Source organism: Gadus morhua, chromosome 12, assembly GCF_902167405.1.
Source record: "Gadus morhua chromosome 12, gadMor3.0, whole genome shotgun sequence".
Classification (NCBI taxonomy): domain Eukaryota; kingdom Metazoa; phylum Chordata; class Actinopteri; order Gadiformes; family Gadidae; genus Gadus; species Gadus morhua.
In genome coordinates this window covers 8,386,146-8,407,378 of record NC_044059.1, presented here as the reverse complement: position 1 = coordinate 8,407,378, position 21,233 = coordinate 8,386,146, and the positions used below count along the sequence as shown (strand labels likewise).

Sequence of the window (21,233 nt, the reverse complement as noted above, 5' to 3'; positions counted from 1 at the left end):
AGACTCATAGGTGGGGCCACTGTGCCCCTCTTTACAGGTCAACTTGCCCTGGCAAACAAAGCCTGGGAAAGAGGGAGAGAGGCAGATGGAAAATAATGAACCAAGGATTACGCAACCGCATCGAGGCGCACAAATATGAATCATATTCTAATACCTAATTATCAACACAGGATTAATTTGTATGCTTGTTATACGATAACAATCAACTATTATTATTATTATTATTATTATTATTATTATTTATCGGTGCGTAGTTGTTTTATCTAGACAGTGCATGTATATATAGCTTATATAGCTTACTATGCAAATATTAAACCTACATGTTTTACAAGATATTTGAATATTGCTTCATATAAACGTTTAAACCTTAGTGCAGAGACAATGCAAGTATTTGTTTTAGTTACCAGGCATTCACCAATATTGACTTAGAATTAACTCAATGTATGCATGACCGAATGGCCTTCGGTAAATACTGGAGACCAAATTCGATTTTTGACTAGGTGTCCGAGACAAATTAATTTGTATTGCCTTTAAGCCCAGTTAGTCTCTGTGACCAAAATGTGACCATAAATATCACAAATATTATTTGTGCTATATTAATAGATTTCAGCTTTTGCTCTGTTATTTTGTGTAACCAAAGTACATGCAGTATAAATAATGACAAACTAAATAAATGCAAGTATATTCTATGTTATTTACAACATAATATAACATAATATACTATCATACTATTTTTCTAAATATTATATAGTTTGATTAAACTGGCAGTTATTCAAATATATTACAAAATCATATTTACATTCTACATCAAATAACATTAGCCTACCTGTCAATAGCAGTGAAGTTAAGATCAGGTTCTGGAAACTTAAAAATGATGTAGTCATGCTGGTTACATGAATCCCATTGTTTCTCTCCCAACTCTTACAAGGCTTATAAACCCCCCCAGTTCCCCCCAACCCCCATCCGACAACAACACTAAGCATGTTGTTGTGGGGGTTGTTTTTGAACACCTCCAGTAACCACTGATTCATTGTATTTTTTAACACCTCAGCTCAAGGGTGTTAAGTCAAGTAAATTTATTTGTGTAGCCCTTAATCACACAGGAACCTTCAGAGCCGAATGATATACATTAACACACACACACACACACACACGCACACGCGCACACGCGTATTAGGATTCAGTATAGTACTTATTAAATTAGAAGGGCTGAAAAAAGAATCATGTGGATGGTAAAGGATTCTTTTGAGACCATTTTTGGGTGAATTTAACAGCAAAATCTGTGCTAATAAACAGGGAAACGTTGGCGTTGTATTAGAAAGATGGAGACCGCTTAGAGAATTAGGGCATTTAGAAGACGCTTTTATCAAATGCAACTTACATCGGTTAATACACACATTAACACACCAACGGCAGAGTCAACCATGCAAGGCGACAGCCAGCTCGTCAAGAGCAGTTAGGGTTAAGGGTCTTGCTCAGGGACACATCACCACTCAGCTAGGAGGAGCTGGGGTTCGAACTAGCAACCTTTCGGTTACAAGACAACTGCTCTACTGCTCTAACTCCTGAGCTAAGCCGACCCACTTAGAGCCCATAAGGCTTAGACTTTAAACTTTAAGATGTCCACAAGACACTGATGGCGACGAGGGTGGAAAACAAGAAGAGAACATAGTTTAAGAACAGAAACCGGTCAAGAACAATCCCGATAAATGTCCAATCGCACAGAGTCTGTGGTTCCTTGAAGTGTCTCTCCACCAGGCGGCTGATGGTGCGAAGGTCTTGGCTCAGCTTCCTCAGTTCCTCCATCACAGGATCATGGGCTGATTTCTCTGGCTGGTGATCCACTGCGATGGGCCGAGGCTTTATCTCCAGGTGGTGGATACGGAAAGGAGCCTGCATGCCCACAGTAGTCACTAGTTGGGTTGCTGTAATGAAGAATGAAGAGCACCGGAAATGTTGACCACAGATGGATGCATTCATGGTAACTTACTTGCCCCGTCAAGGTTTTAAAGGGCAAAATAAGTAATCCGAAATTAATTCAGGAACAAAATGATTTGTAAAATGTATCTTGGAGCATGGTCTTGTTATAGTTAAACTGTCGGATATTAGTCTGGAGATCAGAAGCAGGTTTCTTGTCTTCACAGGGACGGACATGATCATGTGCTCAATCTGTGCTTACGGTTTGGGTTGAGGTCGACTGTGACCCGGTTAATTTGTTGTTTGTTGGTCAGGCAGACGATTGGGGCTAGGTACTGGAGCACAACGATGCGGACCCAGCGAGGTACATGAGGGTTACTTGAGTTCTGGATATGGGTGATGAATAGGGTCTCTAAAAGGCTCCCCACCATCATACCTAGACTGATGGAGAAGAAAACATCTGCACACAAAAATGTATCATTCTAACCATTGATCTGTCTGGTACGACATCACTTTGCCCTAATATTTGACATTTGAAACCATAAGGAGTTGCAGTTTTTCAACATTTATTGCGTCGCATTCATGGAATTAAAGGCATCCTATTATCCCACCTGAATACATGCATACGGTTAAACGGGTCCGGCATTTGTGCCCGAACGACGATTATGACCTAACTATCTAATACACAACGCAGCATGGTTCTGGGCCTGTCTGCAGAACGGATTCTGAGTCAGAGCAGAGGAGTTTTATAGACTGAAGGGGAATGGGAACTCCTAAACATCACAGCAGCTGAGAGTTTGTTATCTTTGGATGGTGGAGGTTACCACGATATAGTATTCAATGTAAGTAAGGTATATTTCAAGTTTTTCATTCAAATTATTGCATGAAAAACCCAACGCACACAACGTCTAACTGATCACTGTTTTGATTGTTTGTTTGTTTTGTTTTGTCTTGTTTTATTTATTTTTTATTTATTATGTTTATTTATTTATTTTTTCCACAATGTTTTTTTTTTTTTAAACGATTTATGATGACTATATGCTCGGTAAGGTGACCTTGGGTGTCTTGAAAGGCGCCTCTAAATTAAATGTATTATTATTATTATCATTAATAAGCGCTACAGCATAATTAGCTCTCAACGGGCCCGTGAAGCCCTCAGAGACTCAGGCAGCCCTTAAATGCGATTAAGGCTACACCAATAAAATTGTCTTGACTTCACTTAACTCCCATGAGCAGAGATGTTACAAAAAATACAATGGCTCAATGGTTGCTGGAGCTGTTAAAAAACAACCGACAATTATAGCCTATATGTATTTTGAGGTAATGCATTAACAACAAAGGAAAATGGGGATTGATGTTGCACCCAAAGTGTAGCGAGCGTTATTGTGGAGTTGTTCCTTACTGATGGCGGGTGTGGTGTTCCCGGTGACCGGAAGCAAGTCATTCATAATCAACAAGAAGACGGTGTAGCCTAAGATGAGGGTCATCTTAAAGGCCGAGCGGTCCACACTCTGTGGGGGTAGCAGGAAGCTGAAGAGGTCCACTGTGTTCAGGAAGCAGCTGGGGATGAGCAGGTTGACCACATAGAGGACTGGTCTACGCTTGAGCAAAATCTAACTTGACAAAAAAAAAAATTGTGGTCAAAGCTTCCATCAAGGATGATTAAAATGGTAGTCTTGGTGCTTATTATAAAGTAGCATAAATTATTTATCTGAATATATTGATTGACTTGCATATTCGTATGCTGACGACATACTTTATTTTTTGTTGGATGGTTTCAAAAGTTATACATGTTATGTCTGTATGAATATAAATGTATCCTGCACAAAGACATACACAGAAGAAATGGCTTATACAATATATTTGTATGCATATATGTTTAACATAGATCATATCATTTAAATTATGCAACAATTTGAATGAAAAACTTGAAATATACCTTACTTACATTGAATACTATATCGTGGTAACCTCCACCATCCAAAGATAACAAACTCTCAGCTGCTGTGATGTTTAGGAGTTCCCATTCCCCTTCAGTCTGTAAAACTTCTCTGCTCTGACTCAGAATCCGTTCTGCAGACAGGCCCAGAACCATGCGAATTGCCGAATCTGAAAATAAAGTACAACCAATTATTTTATGTGTTGTACACATGTGTGTATGTGTTCACTTGCACCTCCATTCTTTTTGACTTACCATAGTGGATAAAGGATCCAAAGGATAAACTACAGTTTTGGACGTCGAAAGGGAACTTGAGAATTCCTAATTTGCAGGAGCTCACCACTCTGAGTGGTTTCTCATCCATGACATGACCCCTGCTGTCTATATAGACATAGGGAGTTATGGGTGACTGGTCCTCATCCATGCTGCAATCAAGCAGATCATATAATTACAGGAGAATAATAGTTGGAAATGATCAATCCATTTCTTAATGACCTAATCAAATTCATGCTTCGGAAGAAAAATATAGACGCACTGGCCGCAGCCAGGGTTGTTGACATGTGAAAGGTTGGTGAAAGATTGGATGAGACCACGTTGCATATTAGCAGTCAACGCCTTCTAAATAGTTCAGAGGAGCGACGAGACTTCCAAGCCATTTCCTTTTAATCAAAAGACACACAACTTAATTCTGACTTACAACTCTAAGATGAAAATGTCTGGAATCCACAGGTTTTCACGTTTAACCGACAGTTTCTCTGAACCACATTCCTTCTCGTCCCAGGTCAAACCCTCAATGATCCACTCCTACATTCAACAGAAGTTATTAAAAAAAAAATGCAATGTTTCTTATTTTACAAATTGAAAGTTAACTGATGAATGTATTATATTTACTTACAAGACGAATCCATAAGAAAGTTGTAAATGTTTGTGCTTTTTCATTCTAGATAAGAGAAATTTGATGAGGTAAGCCGCATGATTTGGACTTTTAACATACAAATTAGTTTTAGCATTTAAAATGAACAGAAATGTTTTGAATAGTCTACACGGATATAAGAGCGCACTTACTACTCCGAGAATTCCAACCAAAATGAAAGAGATGGAGACATTTGTTGGTGTTTCAAGCAGATTCACAGGGCGTAGATGGTTCTTTGAAAATATTGTTTCGTCAAGCGCATCATAAAGGGATTCAGCATTTGGCCAGGTGCAATTTAAAGCTGACCCATTGACTATTTGAATAAACATTCAGTGGAGAAGCAAAAGGTTAACAGAATAATTTAGCATTTAATATTGAACATCAAATATTATTTCAAAAAATCCTAGTAACAGTAACAGATGCATTAATAGTTGTAGTGTTCTGTCCTTTACAAATAGTGTAGGTCCAGGAATTGGCCCGGCTGCTGCTTGGGTCTGTCCATTCCAAATTAACAGCATATTGTTATAATAACAACAATGAACCTTACCATGAAACAACATCAAATGGAGGTAGATCAGCCAAATTCCTTTTTTCAGCTCCATTAGTTCCCACTATTTTCAGTTATGGGTTCTCTGGATTACTACCAATTGCCAAACAATTTGAGTGGGTTGTTTGTGAAACAATCAGCCCTTGTTAGTTTACAAGGCAAACTTCGCATGGGTAACTTGTGTTAACTATGTAAAATAAGTATGGTTAGGGAAATAACTGCACATACAGGAGTGACCTTGTCCGAGGTCCACACACATGGGGTATACCGGCACTACCGGTTCGGCCTACCGGTCAAGATTCAAACCGGCCCCCAACTCCCTGACCAGTAGGCCAGGGATGCCCAATAATGTAATAATATGCTTGTGTGACTACTGCATTGTGACTCTACATTGTCAAAAAAATCGATTGCTCTTTTTAAATTAAAATGAAGAGAAAGTATATCTGAACTTAATCAATATTATCTAGTAAATTCCCCTCTTCTGTTTTAATTAGAGAATTTCTCTCTTGTTAGTCTCGGTATACAGCCATTTAATGGCCGGATCTGAAAGAAGAGAAACTGATCATGCATTTATGGACAGAGGGTTCAGGAGAGACATGGGGCTGCTGATCTGGTTATGGTTCAAAGAAATCACTTCTACACATTGGGAACATGAGAATTAGACTTGCATGTTTCTATGTTCAATATTTTTGGAGACAATATTTTGAGAATGTTTAATTTGATCTATTAACCGATTCCTATTTAACAGCTAACAATCAAGGCATTTGATCATTATTTGACCGGAGTCCAAATTTATGGTGACTAACATCCGAAGTAAACATCTAAAGTCTGATAACATAAGTTCTGTAAGTGTATGGAGGCGACTTATATCCTTTTGATAACAAATAGGAATGAAATAATACAGTTCGATGTTATTTATCTGTATTGAATTGAGACCAAGTTTTAACATTTTCTTTATTGAACAAACTTGTCCTACGGGTAAACTTGACGGACCTGCTTGACACCGAAGGCCAGGAGGTCTCAAGAAGATTGCTGATGCTGTTTGTTTCTCTGCTGTCTTCTTTTTCACTTTCGTTTTGAAAAGATATTGTGGAGAATGATCTTAAACAATTGACCATGTTGTCCTAGGTTTTCTCCCAGCAATAAAGTTCGCCATGCAGACAGAGCCAGGTGCAGTATGTATGTAATCTAAGACCTTCCTTCCGACACCTTTAAGTCAAACACTTTGATGATTATTTATCTCCTTTTTACTGTACCCTAGACCTAGTATCACAAGTTGGACTTTTTCGTAATATCTGAACACAAGCTCAAATCTTGGTGAACCGTGTATTTTATCGTCTTTTGCGTCATATTTGTTTCAACCCATCATGTTGCATCGTACTACAGACTGACCACTGTAGGATTACACTCCCCCTTCTGAAGGCTTCATCCACGCGTAAATCAACGCCTGGTCGTTTCTGGTGTCCGGCCTAGGCTCTATGCCGTTTCCTCCAAGAAGATCTGCCACCAACGTGTTAACATACCATTCTGTAATATTTCCAGAATTGTAAAGGGCAAAAATGTTAAGCACAACTAGATCCATTTGTAAAACATTACCCCCTTGAATTCCTATTCTGCTGCTTGGAGTCTAAGATTATTATTTAGTGTTTATAATAAACGTATTGTGGCAGACGCCAGGGAGGAGTGAGGGGAGTGGTAGGTTCGGCAACCTGCTGGCTCCACCCCCAAGCCATATATGGACTTCCTCCCTTTAACAAGGCGAGCCTGGGGATCATTAAGCAGGGGTGCTTGGGCTTAAAGGAGGTAGCAAACGACAGACAGGAGAGGTTGGAGTTGGAAGAGGAGCTAGGGCTAGGTAAGGACAGGCAGGAGCTGTGTGATCGCCTGGCAGTGTGGTACGCCCAGAGAGAGAGAGAGACAGGTGGAAGGTGTTTGACGGACGATAGCATAAAGGAGGTGGATGTCCCTTTCCCACCCTGGTTTTCATTTACTAGGTAAATGAACCATTCTGCACTGGAATTGCTGTGTGTTGTGTCATTTATCTACTCAACTTGGTAGAGTGGAAACCCCACACCCAATGGCCCGCTACAGTATGTACAATCCATCGTTGTTCATAGTCCCTCTTGTCCTGTTTATGATCATTATTATGATTATATAAGTGAATGGCAGTTTTTTCTTATGCGTCTCTGCTCTGTCAAACAGCTATAGTGACCTAGTTGTATGACCAGTGAAATGTTTAGCATCTATTTAACATCTATGACTCACTAAACAAATGATCGCACTGCATTGTTTTGATAGATGACGAGGCAACCCTTCGCCTTGACCCAGTTTGCAATGGGAGGAACGGTAGCATGTAGCAAGTGTAACTAATATGAATAAACTAAAGTCATAGATGAAGGGCTTAAGATCTGGAACTTGCAATTTAATCAAAGTTGATTGACGGACCTTATTGACAGATGTCACAGCCCTGGTCATCGTCAGACCTTGAATCCTCCTGTTCGTGTTGACCTGGTAAAAGCCATCTAGATGTCAGTGAGCCATGCCTCAGCCATGTTGTTTGGGAGTGTTTTTTGCTTTGTGAACTGACGTTTCATGACTACTTACCCTACCCTACTCCGGTATATGCTAAAGAAAGCATGTCTAATGAACTAACATTGTTGGTAATTATTCTTGGTTTAATGGTAAATATGTTACTGTAAATAATACTACATATTTCTCTGGGTTTGAACATTGTTGGAAACAATTAGGATAATGTTAATGCACAACTCAACAAAGGTCTCGTAATTTTTTGATGTTTTCAGACATGTTACATATTGTCATCAATCCGTCTAGACAGGCCTATATATCTACCAGGCGAAAAGTGAACGATTGTGGCAAATGGGATAATATTCTACACACCAAACCATTCATGAAACATCTAGCCAGATACTATACAGCAAATCCATGGCTTATAAGAGACACACTTTACCAAGTTAGCTACCACCTTACAATCACACCGAATATAAACAAAACTCTGATAAACTACCAAAACTAAACTCCTACCGAGTACTAGGACAAAATGTTGGTATTATTCTTGGAGCCACAGAATGGTGACACACAAGAAGCTGGAGAGGATGCAGATAAAATAGATTATGAAGAGCAGCCGGTCAATCACCGACCCTATCTTGGCCCATTCCTCTGAGGTCTGTGCTCCCTCGAGGTGGGTCGCCACCTGAAGACGGATGGAGCGCAGGTCCTGGCTCAGCCTCCGCAGTTCCTCCATCACCTCCGGATCACGGGCCGATTCCATTGGCTGGTGATCAGTGTGGTGGAGCCAAGACTGTATCGCTGGGTTGCTATTCGCCACACCAGTTCCTACTTGTATATCTGGGAAAGAGCAGGGTGCGAAGAAAATACAAGCAACGTAGACCACAGACAGATGGCACTTATTATCATATCACTAATTGTTATTTGCCAAATTGTGAAATGTATTTTAGAGCAAAGAGACAGTGATGGTGTTGTAAGTCAGCACAAAGGATTGTGGAAATTGTGTTAAGTGTTCTAATTAGCATAAAGACAAAGTCTGTGCTCACGGTATGGGTTGAGGTGGACTGTGACCTTGTTGCTCTGTGGTTTAAGAGGTAGGCAGATGACGGGGGCTATGTACTGGAGCACCAGGATGCTAACCCAGCGAGGTACTTGTTTTTTGTTGCTGGAGCTCTGGATATGGGTGACAATTATGGTCTCCAAAAGGCTGGCCACCATCAGGGAAAGACTGAGGGAGAGGAAAACATCTGCAGAAAAACCATGCACAACTTATTTCTCTGCAGCCAGGCGAAAGGTTTTCATGATGATTCAGGATGTATGACATAGGGTGTTATTATATTATAGCATATTTATTATTAAAGCATATAGCATAAAGCATACCTTTTGGAAAGCTGCTTAAAATAGTAGGTTTCCAAAAGGCTATATCTGGATGGAGCATAATTCACCTTATGAAATATGTCCCAGGCTTTGGAACAATGAGGGTAATTTGAACGTGAAAAAAATATATAGCAAAGGTTGGCATGGTACAACCACATGCAAGGAGAAACCCTTACTGATAATAGGTATGGTGTTGCCAGTGACCGGCAGAAAGTCATTCATCAGCAAGAGGAAGACGGTGTAGCCTAAGATGAGGGTCATCTTAAAGGCAGAGCGGTCCACACTCTGTGCGGGTAACAGGAAGCTGAAGAGGTCCACTGTGACCAGGAAGGAGCTGGGGATGATCAGGTTGACCATGTATACAAGGGATCGACGCCTTATCACAATCTATTGTGGGGAAAATAAATAGTGCACAAGGATTCTACATCGTATCAAAAATTAACAAGGATGAACTCGAAAAAGAGACTTTATAGGTTTAAAATACATTTTTGTGAAATAAAATGTTTTGCATTTGGGCAGATTCTAAAAAATGTTAGCCACAAACACAAAGTTAGCGTCAGTTTTTTCTTACAAAGTTCCTGCAATGACCCAGATTGTGACTTAACCTGTTAAGCTCCAGCCTGTTTTTTAGGTTTCTGCTCGAAAATGACATACCCAAAATGAAAAGAGAATATCTCTGCATCTACAATGTCTATTTGAATAATTGTGGTTTCATTATAAAGGGAACACTTGTGAAATGTGTTCAGATTTGTAAGTATCTGTATTTATGTCACTGGCTCTATCTGTATATAACTGACAGATTTCATTTCCGCCCAACAAAAAATCACATTTCTTCTATGAATATGTCTTTGAAATTATGCTGATGAAGCTAAAACTCAAAATCAAATCATAGCACAAGGTGTGAACATTATCTCTGCAAAGTTTGATCATCATAAAGTTAAAGGTTGGGTAGGTGATTTGCGAAACGCCAGCAGATTTTGAAAATACACAACTCAAATGGTCCTACCCCCTCTCCTTCAACGCTGACTCTGACTCCACCCATTCCAAGTACCTGGACGCGCAATCATGCACGAGCGCGAACAGAGATGCGCGAGAGCGAGCCAGGCTAGCGTAGGTTTTCGTTTAACAACATGGCACTACATTCAGCTGTAAGTTGCACCCAGTACCGCGGGAAGTAGGAGTGCTGGGGGTGCTGCAACACCCCCTGTCCGAGGCCCTGTCTTATCACAGAAAACGATCATTTCTAAAAACTCCGGCCAAAGTGGAGATTTCTGAAAACGCCGGTTATGTGTTGTCGTGTCAACGGGGAGAAACGGGATTTTAGGTTCTGAAGCGTCACATTATGCACCAGGAAATGCTTAACGTCATGTGAGCGCCCGCTGTACCGTATTGGTCCGAATATAAACACAAACCCCATTGTAAGACGACCTATATTTGGAAAAAAGATTTGAAGACCAGATCCGTTTTTTATGAATAAATAAATTGTATTCATTGAAATAATATACGAAAATAAAAAGGCATCGAATAAAACACTGCCACTAAACAGTAGTGCAAATAGGCCGTACTGATGTGTACACCAAAGACTATTCCTGACACTCCTCTGCCCCGCTGTGTTCGCTCTGGCTGTGGTCGCTCCGAACTGTTTCGGCCCGTGGCAAAGCGAGTCATCCTCGCTGCTGTCCAAGGCATTTTGAGACGCAGCATTTATTTAATGCTCATATGACCTAGTGCTGAAAAAAGGTTATATGAAAAAGTGTGAGGGTAGCGGTGGTGCGCTAAACTTGTTCTGTGAGCAGCTGGATGTGAACGATCGATTTTCAACTGTCCGCGCATGCACTGGTGTAATTGAGCTGCGCTGCTATACATCTTTTTTTTTATCAATGTAACGAGTTGCGAGTCTAGTGCAGGCTGAGTTTTTTTTTTTCCCTGCACCCCCTGCTGAGAATACGTTCTCGCTGCAATGGTTGGACCAGATGTTATAAACATTAAACGGTCACATAAATCATTACTATTTTTAGAAAATGTATGTTTGTTTCATATAATTGTATTGGAAGTCCTGGTTTTCACTAGGGTTGCCGCGGTGTGGACATTTTCACACCGAGTAATACACTCGTCTCCACACCGGTATTACCGAGTATAAACGGTATAAACTTTGAAACTAGGTCAACCGCCACACAAGCATCGGTTTTTAGACCCTTCTCGTCCTTCAGTTGCCGCCAACGTTCGAAAGCAGCGCCTAGGATTATTCTTGATTTCAGTTTTTCTCTTTCAGCGTTTTTATTATCAATTACTCTCTGAAAAAGAGTTTTCCTTCTCTTTGCTGGTGGTGGTGGTGGTGGTGGGGATGGTGGCGTCTTGTCTGCCATGGAAATTGTCTTCTACTGCTAGGTCCAAATGTGGATTAACTAGTTCCAGTAGCTACCGCAGAATAACAACAAACAGGAGCTTGCTCTGGGTCACGAGCTCTGGGTCACGAGTACTGCACGAAGGGGTCGCGCGCGGGGCGCGGGGGAGGGGGAGTGCAGTACGACCGTTTGATTGACGTACTTACTGTCCAATGCAACTCGGTGGCAATGGAAATGATTGGCTGGAGTTTTTCGAGCCCTCCCCGTTCCACAGATGATTGACTTGTTTAATTTTCATGTCAGTACTTCTAACTCAGTGGCTGTAAGCGGGTTATGATAAGGATTTCAAGTAATTTTGCAAAAATGGCCAAAAAAGCAAATCACCTATACAACCTTTAAGCAGAGCAAAATTACAGAGGTTTTAGTAATGACTATTTAGGCGGACTCTCTAAATTTGTTATTTTGGCACCATCTTTGCCATTTGAAGTTTTTGATGTACTGAACTATATATTTCACTTTTATGTCATTATCTATGATCATCACATACATTTAACTGTTTTTGATTTTTCTTTTGATTTTTAATCTTTCTCAGTACTCGTCAGAATGCGTGCGTAAAGAGGCCACACAGGATGTTACTCTCCTGAGCTAGCTCTCCTGAGCCACATCCTGTTACGCAGGCTAATAATTCGGCCGGGGATTGGTCGATTTAGATGATTGACACCTCGTTTTAACCGCAAGAGCCAATAGATTTTAGGGGCAGTATCGAAATGTGTGCCAGACACATGATTGGCTAACAGTAAGGAAGCGAATACAACTAGCGCGAAACAAACTTCGATGCATGCGTCATGAAAGGAAGCCATCTTACACTAAAAATAAGTGAGGTTCACATTAAAACTGGTTGTAAACAAATGCAGACATGTTGGACGTACTAAAACCGGAGTTTATTGTTCTCAAGTACAACCTTTCATCAAAAAATCGCAAAGGTAAGACAGAATTTATGTTAGTCGCTGTAAATAAGTGGTTGTATACCTTTGTATTCTTTGGCTGCTGGTTCACTGAGTTTTTATCGTAGGGCCTTGACAGTGGTACTGTCGAACTCGTCATGGTCTTAGCTTTAATTTGAGATATTTGTTTGTGTACAACAAAGTATCGGTGCGGTAGCAATGGAAATGTGGAGAGTGGGTTGACTTTGTGACGTTATTCAGATTTTGATATTTGATTTTAATATGCTTGGCGTTTGAGTTGTGTTTGGTGTGCATACAAATGACTTAAATGTGCTTGTAGCGGAGTTTCTCATGTTTAATTTGCTGTGCAGTGCACACAATAAGGGCAGTGTTGTATGCCTTTTGCTGCGAGAGTGATCCCCTCGAGCTTAAAGGTTGGGTATGGGATTTGCGAAACGCCAGCAGATTTTGAAAATACACAACTCAAATGGTCCTACCCCCTCTCCTTCAACGCTGACTCCGCCCATTCCAAGTACCTGGACGAGCAATCATGCACGAGCGCGAACAGAGATGCGCGAGAGCGATCCAGGCTAGCGTAGGTTTTCATTTAACAACATGGCACTACATTCAGCTGTAAGTTGCACCCAGTACCGCGGGAAGTAGGGGTGCTGGGGGTGCTGCAACACCCCCTGTCCGAGGCCCTGTCTTATCACAGAAAACGATCATTTCTAAAAAAACTCCGGCCAAAGTGGAGATTTCTGAAAACGCCGGTTATGTGTTGTCGTGTCAACGGGGAGCAATGGGATTTTAGGTTCTGAAGTGTCACATTATGCACCAGGAAATGCTTAAAGGAGCATTTCACCGGTGGAGGCATGAATATGTATTGAAATTGGGTCCTATATGTAGTCGAATAATAAAATAAAATACTAATTTGGTGCCGTTGTCACACTAAATTTGTACCGGGGGCAAAATTTGTACCGGGCGCGTCATCATTACGTAATCCATTACAAACCTGCCTGTCAGCAGATGATCGCGTCGTCCGTTGCCGGGCAGGTTTCAAAAAACATTCGCGCTCATGTTGCCAAAGACGAAATAACATAATACAGTTAACGGATCGCTAGATAATGTAATGTTTTGTTGGGTTCCTTAATAAACACACGATGTATCTTGGAACAGACATCAACATGCAGCGCGCCGATCCAACTGCGCATGCTCCGTGTGACGGTCTAATAACTGATGTTGATATCATTAAAGATAACACTTGTTTTTACTTTATATTTGTATTGTATTTAATTGTTTAATCCAATTTAGCAAGTAAATTGAGTGTTTAAAGCAGGTCAAGGACGAAATAGCACAATACAGATAACGGATCGCTAGATAGAAGGTTCGCGAATGTTCACGTCATTCGACGCGATCGTCCGTTGCCCGGCAACGGACGACGCGATCATCTGTTGCCGGCCAGGTTTGGACTGGATTACGTATTGATGACGCGCCCGGTACAAATTTTGCCCCCGGTACAAATTTAGTGTGACACCGTCTTGACCGAGAAAAGGCAGAAAGTGACTTTTTGGCGCTTGTGGATTGAAGACAACAACTCCCACCATGCACAGCTTCGCTGGCGGCCACTCCCGCTGATCATCTCCGCCTATCGGACACCTCCTTGTTCCACCTACTAATGGAACAAATCAGCGTGGAGCTTGACCCGACGTCACTGGCAGAGAGTACTGACGCTTGCACAGAAGCATACGGCCGACATCTTTCTTTATTCTGGGTGGAAATAGTAACATAGTAACGCCATTAAATGCGTTTATGTAAACATTTTTAGCGAGAAATGTGCATTATACTTTCATCATGTTCGCTCGTTGAATGTGAAGGATGTTTGGTTTGATAGTTATGACGAAGAGGGAACGCTCCATTCACTTGCATGGACAGCGGTTGCTAAGCAACCTCAACGTCTTGGCGGACTATCTGCTGATCAACGCTACGAATGCTGGAAACACACCAGACACACCATGTGAAGTTATTTAACCCGATTATTGTTATTTATATAACAATAATCGGATTATTTAATCTAACCCGATCTAAACTCTATCATGCACCCAAACACGGCGGCGTTTGGGTTTCCTACCTCGGACTCCTAAATCCAGCGCAGCCACAGGCGCGTTGGCGCGTTGAACCATTTTTGTGACACACAATAGCCGCGTTTACATGGACACATCTATGCCGCATAGATTTCTATGCGGCATAGAAAATGGTCATGTATACGCCTCATTCGGAATACAATTATCTGTTCGGCATAGATTCTATGCCGAATAGAATAGGTGGTGTAGTCCGTTTTAAATCGCCATGTATACACTTATGCCGCATAGATTGGGGTTTAACTTAGAGCAGCCGCAGTAGTTCACTGAGCTCCGTCGGTACTTTTAAGCACACCGAACTTCACCGCTGTCAAGGAAAGTAGATTTATTGCCTGATTCACGTCTTTGTTATCACTCCGTAAAAGTAGTCCGGTAAGCGTGTCCGGTTGCTAAGCGACGGGACATGGGTGTTTATTAATGAGGTGTCCGCGCGCGTCCGAGATAACTGTAAATTAGTAGGCTACTACTAGTACTTTTGCAGGGTGAACGTTAAAATACTTCTTAACTTAGAGAGATGGCAGCTGCAGTAGTGCGCAATTGGACCTTCGAGGATTCCTGGTCACTAAATTCCCGTAAGACCACTCTCTCCCACCAGTCTTGGCTGCGGACTCGCATCCAAATTCCTCTTGTTTGCGGCGGAGCATAGGGTAAATATAAAGATCTGACGAGAAATTGACGTTGCTGCGCTGTCCTCCTCCTCCTTAATTGAAGGAGCAGGCAGAGAAAAGCTCTCTCCTGCTGTGCTTTCATTAAAATCAAATTTAAAATCCCCGATAGTGATAAGACACTCATTATGTCGCCGCCGGTCCAGAGACGTGTCAGGTGTGCGCGAGAGACATAACGGACACTTTTGTTACTGCCATGTATACAGTACATTCGGAACACATTTTAGGAACAGATCTATGCCGCATAGAAATCTATGCGGCATAGATCTGCCATGTAAACGCGGCTACTGATCAAGCGTCAAGTTAGGCACGTTACACGCGTTTGGTGTGGCCGTAGCATTATGCGGTTTCACCCAAAAAATCGGCTTCGTGTGGACGGGGCCAAGAAGGCGAACATCACGTCACCAAGTCACCAAGACAGCGCCAGGCGACTTACGCCACTATCTGCCAATGGATCGTGGATGCCTGGGCTGATATAACAGTCTCAACTGTGGTCCAAGCTTTCACGAAGGCAGGAATAATCACTGAACTGCCAGGCAACAGCAGCGACACTGACTCGGATAATGACGAGAGGGATCCGGGCATGTTGGATGCCCTACTCGCCCAACTGTTCAATTCGGACACACAAGAATTCGAGGGATTCGTAGACGGGGAATGAACTGAAAAGTGAGCTTATTGTTAAGAGATATTGATATTGATCAGATATTGATGAGATATTGTTAATATGCACATTAACGTTTGAACATCGTTACCATGGGAGTGACCGGAGTTGTCAGAACGCTTAATAAAGTTTGACTTTATCTGACTGTTTTGTTGACATTCCCTTTAACACAGCTCGGTCTAGTCGATGCATTACGCAACCCCAGTCAAACGTTTGACTGCAGTATCTTCTATTCTATGCGCCTTATAATCCGGTGCGCCCTATATATGAAAACAGTTCTAAAATAGGCCATTCATTAAAGGTCGACCGTGCGCCTTATAATCCGGTGTGCCTTATAATGCGGAAAATACGGTAGTCCTCGTTTGTATTTCTTTCGAAATGGTGAACTTTTGCATGGAGCCATCTTCTATGTCAGATCCAGTACCCTCCGCCAATGTACTTCAGTTTTATCAACAGCCTCTGTTATCTTAGCTTCAGACGCTGTGGATGTTAGTTTCTGCTGGTGAAGTCCCACCCACTGGCACTGCTCTAATAGGTCTGTAGCGTCAGTGGGTCCCACCCCCCTCTAGGGGGTGGGACCCACTAGTGCCCACTAGTGGTTGTAGTCTTACGAGAATCATCCCCTCTTACACTTCCTATTTTCTTGTACGCAAAAATCGTCATATTGCGTCATTGAAAACAGGAAGTGTTGGAGATCGATACGGATCTCTCCAGTCTCTCCAGAAAATAAGGGAATGATGCTAGACCATTCAAAAATATGCGGGGGGTTCTAAAAATACAAAGCTTATGTGAAATGGGTGAAGTTGCCCTTTTAACGTCATGTGAGCGCCCGCTGTACCGTATTGGTCCAAATATAAACACAAACCCCATTGTAAGACGACCTATATTTGGAAAAAAAGATTTGAAGACCAGATCTTGTTTTTATGAATAAATAAATTGTATTCATTGAAATAATATACGAAAATAAAAAGGCATAGAATAAAACACTGCATTGCCACTAAACAGTAGTGCAAATAGGCCGTACTGATGTGTACACCAAAGACTATTCCTGACACTCCTCTGCCCCGCTGTGTTCGCTCTGGCTGTGGTCGCTCCGAACTGTTTCGGCCCGTGGCAAAGCGAGTCATCCTCGCTGCAGCTGTCCAAGGCATTTTGAGACGCAGCATTTATTTAATGCTCATATGACCTAGTGCTGAAAAATGGTTATATGAAAAAGTGTGAGGGGAGCGGTGGCGCACTAAACTTGTTCTGTGAGCAGCTGGATGTGAACCATGGTGTGGAGGAAGTGAACACAACGATCGATTTTCAACTGTGCGCGCATGCACTAGTGTAATTGAGCTGTGCTGCTATATATATTTTTTATCAATGTAACGAGTTGCGAGTCTAGCGAGTTTTTTTTTTCCAGCACCCCCTGCTGAGAATACGTTCCCGCGGCTATGGTTGCACCATGGACATAATAAAGGAGGTTGCACCAGATGTTATAAACATTAAACGGTCACATAAATCATTACTATTTTTAGAAAATGTATGTTTGTTTCATATAATTGTATTGGAAGTCCTGGTTTTCACTAGGGCCTAAAAAAAAAATTGTTTGGTTCCGGTTTCCGACCGACCCTGTCAATTTATGTGCGACCCAAATTATTTTATGAGTTTTATATAAAAAAAAAAAATAAAAAAAAAAAAAAAAAATTTTTATGCGATTACGTTTTGGTACAGCACCTCTATAATTACGTTTTGGTACAGCACCTCTTCATTCTGTACAAGGATGAGCGAATTTTCTTGTTTTTAAATGAAAACAACCTACCTATCATTCGCTGCCGCTGGAAAAAATAAAATAAAAAAATAAAATAAATTCCCTACCTACCCATATGACCTCAACTGACAACCAACAGGAACCAAACTTTTTTTTTTTTTAGGCCTAGGGTGGCCGCGGTGTGGACATTTTCACACCGAGTAATACAATCGTCTCAACACCGGTATTACCGAGTATAAACAGTATAAACTTTGAAACTAGGTCAACCGCCACACAAGCATCGGTTTTTAGACCCTTCTCGTCCTTCAGTTGCCGCCTGAAGGACGAACGCCGAACGTTCGAAAGCAGCGCCTAGGATTATTCTTGATTTCAGTTTTTCTCTTTCAGCGTTTTTATTATCAATTACTCTCTGAAAAAGAGTTTTCCTTCTCTTTGCTGGTGGTGGTGGTGGTGGTGGGGATGGTGGCGTCTTGTCTGCCATGGAAATTGTCTTCTACTGCTAGGTCCAAATGTGGATTAACTAGTTCCAGTAGCTACCGCAGGATAACAACAAACAGTAGCTTGCTCTGGGTCACGAGCACTGCGCGAAGGGGTCGCTCGCGGGGGAGGGGGAGTGCAGTACGACCGTTTGATTGACGTACTTACTGTCCAATGCAACTCGGTGGCGCTGGAAATGATTGGCTGGAGTTTTTCGAGCCCTGCCCGTTCCACAGATGATTGACTTGTTTAATTTCATGTCAGTACTTCTAACTCAGTGGCTGTAAGCGGGTTATGATAAGGTTTTCAAGTAATTTCAAGTAATTTTGGGCAAAAATGCCCAAAAAAGCGAATTCCATACCCAACCTTTAAGAGGTTAATTGGTTCTCATAAAATGCAGATGCTATTATGATAGTTGGATAGGTACATCAAATCAACAAAACATGCTGCTGTGGGTTTCAGATATTTCGCTTCCTTCGAACACTCAAATAATTACAATCCCTAAGAATTGAATAAAATGTTACATATGAATTCATGTGTTGTCAAGTTAATCACAGTAAACATGTATATAAAGCAAGTATTTCAATTTAACACTTGAAATAAGCTTTACTCACATTAAATCGTACCTCCTGGTATCTTCCGTCCTCTAAAATTAAAATAGACTGAGCAGCTTTAATATCTATGAGCTCCCATTCTCCTTCAGTCGATAAGACTTTTCTGGACTTAATCAGAATGTCTTCTGCTGAGCTGCTCATAAGAACACGGATATCAGTATCTGAAAAAGCATATGATCCAACAATATAAGTTCCAATGAGAGACCATATCCAAATCTGCCTATCGCACTTTGTCCATTTGCCTTATACCTCATTTGTTTTACCATGTGTTCACATGTTGATTTGTTCATTCAACCAAAGGCTTACCAAAGTGTAAGTAGGAGCCAAAAGTCAGGGTGCAGTTTTGGACGTCAAAGGGGAAGTTTCGGAGTCTTAGATTGCAGGTGCTCACCACTCTGAGTGGTTTATCATCGTATACGTGACCCCTGTTGTCTAGGTAGACGTAGGGAGTGATGGGGGACTGGTCCTCATCCATACTGTAACAGAATTGAATTCAATTATATAATTTCTAATAAAATAAATAAATTGGAGAATAAAACGTATCAACGCGTTGATTTCCACATCCATTTCATGCTTCAGAATCAAAGCATAAGTCATTAAGACTGACGTCATCTTAAATACGATGACGTCAGCATTCATATTTTTGTATAAAGTATGAGCAATAAATAAAGGAGGTTCACATAATAAATTGTTCGATGAAGCAAGTTAAGGGATACACACTATCGCACTAGGTGTGAGTTTGATTAGCCGTTACAAGCCGTTTTGAATATCGGCATCTTCTGACATCACATGTGGTCACGTCCAGGTAGTGGTGGATTTAAAGATTTGTTTCCGTGACCCAGTTCGCGTGATTCAATTTGCCAAGAGGAGTCGTTCGCGAATCGTTCGTTTGTTCGTTCGTTCGAGTCTCCGGTAGCACTAACTCCACTGAGTCTGACTGACTCAACTGAGAACCGTGCAATGGCGTGCATTCCATGATTTACCGCTACCGCAAACCAGGCTGAACGAATAAACGATTCGCAAACGACTCCTCTTGGCGACGTCGAGTTTCCGGTGAATCGATTCACCGTCCAGATGTATGACGGAGAGGTGAGAAGCGTTTGCTACAGTCCACTGGGTAGACTGGTCGGCTGATCTATCGGGCACACGGATGTCAGAAAAGGCCTATTTTCAAAACGGCTTGTAACGGCTAATCACACCCACACCTGGTGGTGTAATGTGTCAGCTTTAAACTTCATTCCATTATTCCTTGAAATTGCTTTGATTAATCTGTCAAGCTACTGAAGTTCCCGTTTTGAGACTTACAACTCTTTCATGTGGATATCTGGTATCCACAGGTTTTTACGTAGAAGAGAAACTCGATCTGAACCACATTCCTTTGCATCCCAGCTCAGACCCTCAATGTCCCACTCCTACAGAAATAGTTTAAAAGAATTCTTTTGCGTCATTATTGATAACCACTTTCATTTCATAGGTACAATAGGTGTCAAAGTGACACGCATCAATGATACAAAAAGTGTTAACAATGCACACGTTCAATGAAAACAATGTTTCGAACTGCACCGCTTTTGAAAATCAGTCAGTTGCAAAAATTGATCCATGTATGTATTTACTCACTTGTACAAGCCATAGGAAAGTTGTAAGTAATTGTGCCTTTTCATTCTAGATAAGAGAGATTGATTTAGTTACACCATGATTTAACTTTAATATATATCTCAATTGTCAGTTAAAAATGCACTTACTATTCCCAAAATTCCAACCAACGTGATAGAGACGGAGACATTTGTTGGTGTTGCAAGGCTTTTCACTGGTCGTAGATGTTTCTTTGCAAATAACGTTTGCGCCAGTGCATCAAACAGGGATTCAGGACTTGGACTGGTACAATTCATCGCCTCTACCGTTGCTGTATAAATGGACAGCAAGCAGTACAAGGTTTGGTAGTTACGTATATTATATATGCTACTGAATGATTGCGGTTGTTTTTCTATGTTTTATGCATTTAAACAAAAGAGTAATTGTTCCTGTGTTAATGTTTGTCTTTTTACCATTTAGAAAGACACAAACTTAAATATGTGCAACCTTACAATAAAAATAATTCACCTTACCATGAAGCAACATCAAGCTGAAGGAGATATAGTTAATGCCTTTTTTCATATCCATTATTAAATGAGTCCAGTGTATTAGATGATGGGTCCAACCAATTTGATTGGATGCACACAAGGCCAAATGTTTTCAGCAAAATGTAGTCTTCTGTAGTACCTTGGAATTATGATAGCTTTTTGAAATGCTTTCTTTGTGTCAATATGTGACTACTATCAGGTATTATGTATTCTGCGTTGTATGTCTTCTGATTGGCTGTGTAAAATGAATTTCCGTTTAAGACATTTGTTAATCCGGTTTGCATAAGACAATAGACA

The 21,233-nt window shown here is 41.2% G+C and overlaps 2 protein-coding genes across 3 annotated transcripts; both read right to left on the bottom strand.

The window, feature by feature from the left end:
• Positions 1 to 1,517: 1,517 nt before the first annotated feature.
• Positions 1,518 to 5,479, bottom strand: LOC115556115 (5-hydroxytryptamine receptor 3C). 2 transcript variants are annotated; one of them, XM_030373252.1, is made up of 9 exons: positions 5,317 to 5,479; positions 4,922 to 5,082; positions 4,752 to 4,796; positions 4,554 to 4,660; positions 4,112 to 4,281; positions 3,866 to 4,026; positions 3,320 to 3,530; positions 2,180 to 2,377; positions 1,518 to 1,925 (listed from the first exon to the last, which is right to left on the bottom strand). In XM_030373252.1, the coding sequence occupies exons 1-9, from the start codon at positions 5,369 to 5,371 to the stop codon at positions 1,615 to 1,617; spliced, it is 1,419 nt and encodes a 472-aa protein (XP_030229112.1). In that variant the 5' UTR covers positions 5,372 to 5,479; the 3' UTR covers positions 1,518 to 1,614. The 2 variants fall into 2 exon arrangements, with proteins under 2 accessions (XP_030229112.1, XP_030229113.1); XM_030373253.1 differs by having other exon boundaries at positions 4,922 to 5,002.
• Positions 5,480 to 8,383: 2,904 nt separating this feature from the next.
• On the bottom strand, positions 8,384 to 20,705 carry LOC115555849 (5-hydroxytryptamine receptor 3C-like). The gene is made up of 8 exons (XM_030372893.1): positions 20,559 to 20,705; positions 20,434 to 20,478; positions 20,122 to 20,228; positions 19,123 to 19,292; positions 18,817 to 18,977; positions 9,396 to 9,606; positions 8,889 to 9,089; positions 8,384 to 8,682 (listed from the first exon to the last, which is right to left on the bottom strand). Exons 1-8 carry the CDS (start codon positions 20,703 to 20,705, stop codon positions 8,384 to 8,386), a joined length of 1,341 nt encoding a protein of 446 aa, XP_030228753.1.
• Between the last annotated feature and the right edge of the window lie 528 nt (positions 20,706 to 21,233).

Excerpts from the sequence above, each read along its gene's own strand:
- LOC115556115 (XM_030373252.1), bottom strand. The coding sequence starts at position 5,371 with ATGGAGCTGAAAAAAGGAATTTGGCTGATCTACCTCCATTTGATGTTG. Across the intron at positions 4,661-4,751 it reads CTTTCTTATGGATTCGTCTT|GAGTGGATCATTGAGGGTTT; the intron begins GTAAGTAAATAT and ends TGTTGAATGTAG. Across the intron at positions 3,531-3,865 it reads ACCACGATATAGTATTCAAT|ATTTTGCTCAAGCGTAGACC; the intron begins GTAAGTAAGGTA and ends TTGTCAAGTTAG.
- LOC115555849 (XM_030372893.1), bottom strand. The coding sequence starts at position 20,705 with ATGAATTGTACCAGTCCAAGTCCTGAATCCCTGTTTGATGCACTGGCG. Across the intron at positions 19,293-20,121 it reads GATATCCACATGAAAGAGTT|TATGGATGAGGACCAGTCCC; the intron begins GTAAGTCTCAAA and ends ATTCTGTTACAG. Across the intron at positions 9,607-18,816 it reads ACCAGGAGGTACGATTTAAT|ATTGTGATAAGGCGTCGATC; the intron begins GTGAGTAAAGCT and ends TCCCCACAATAG.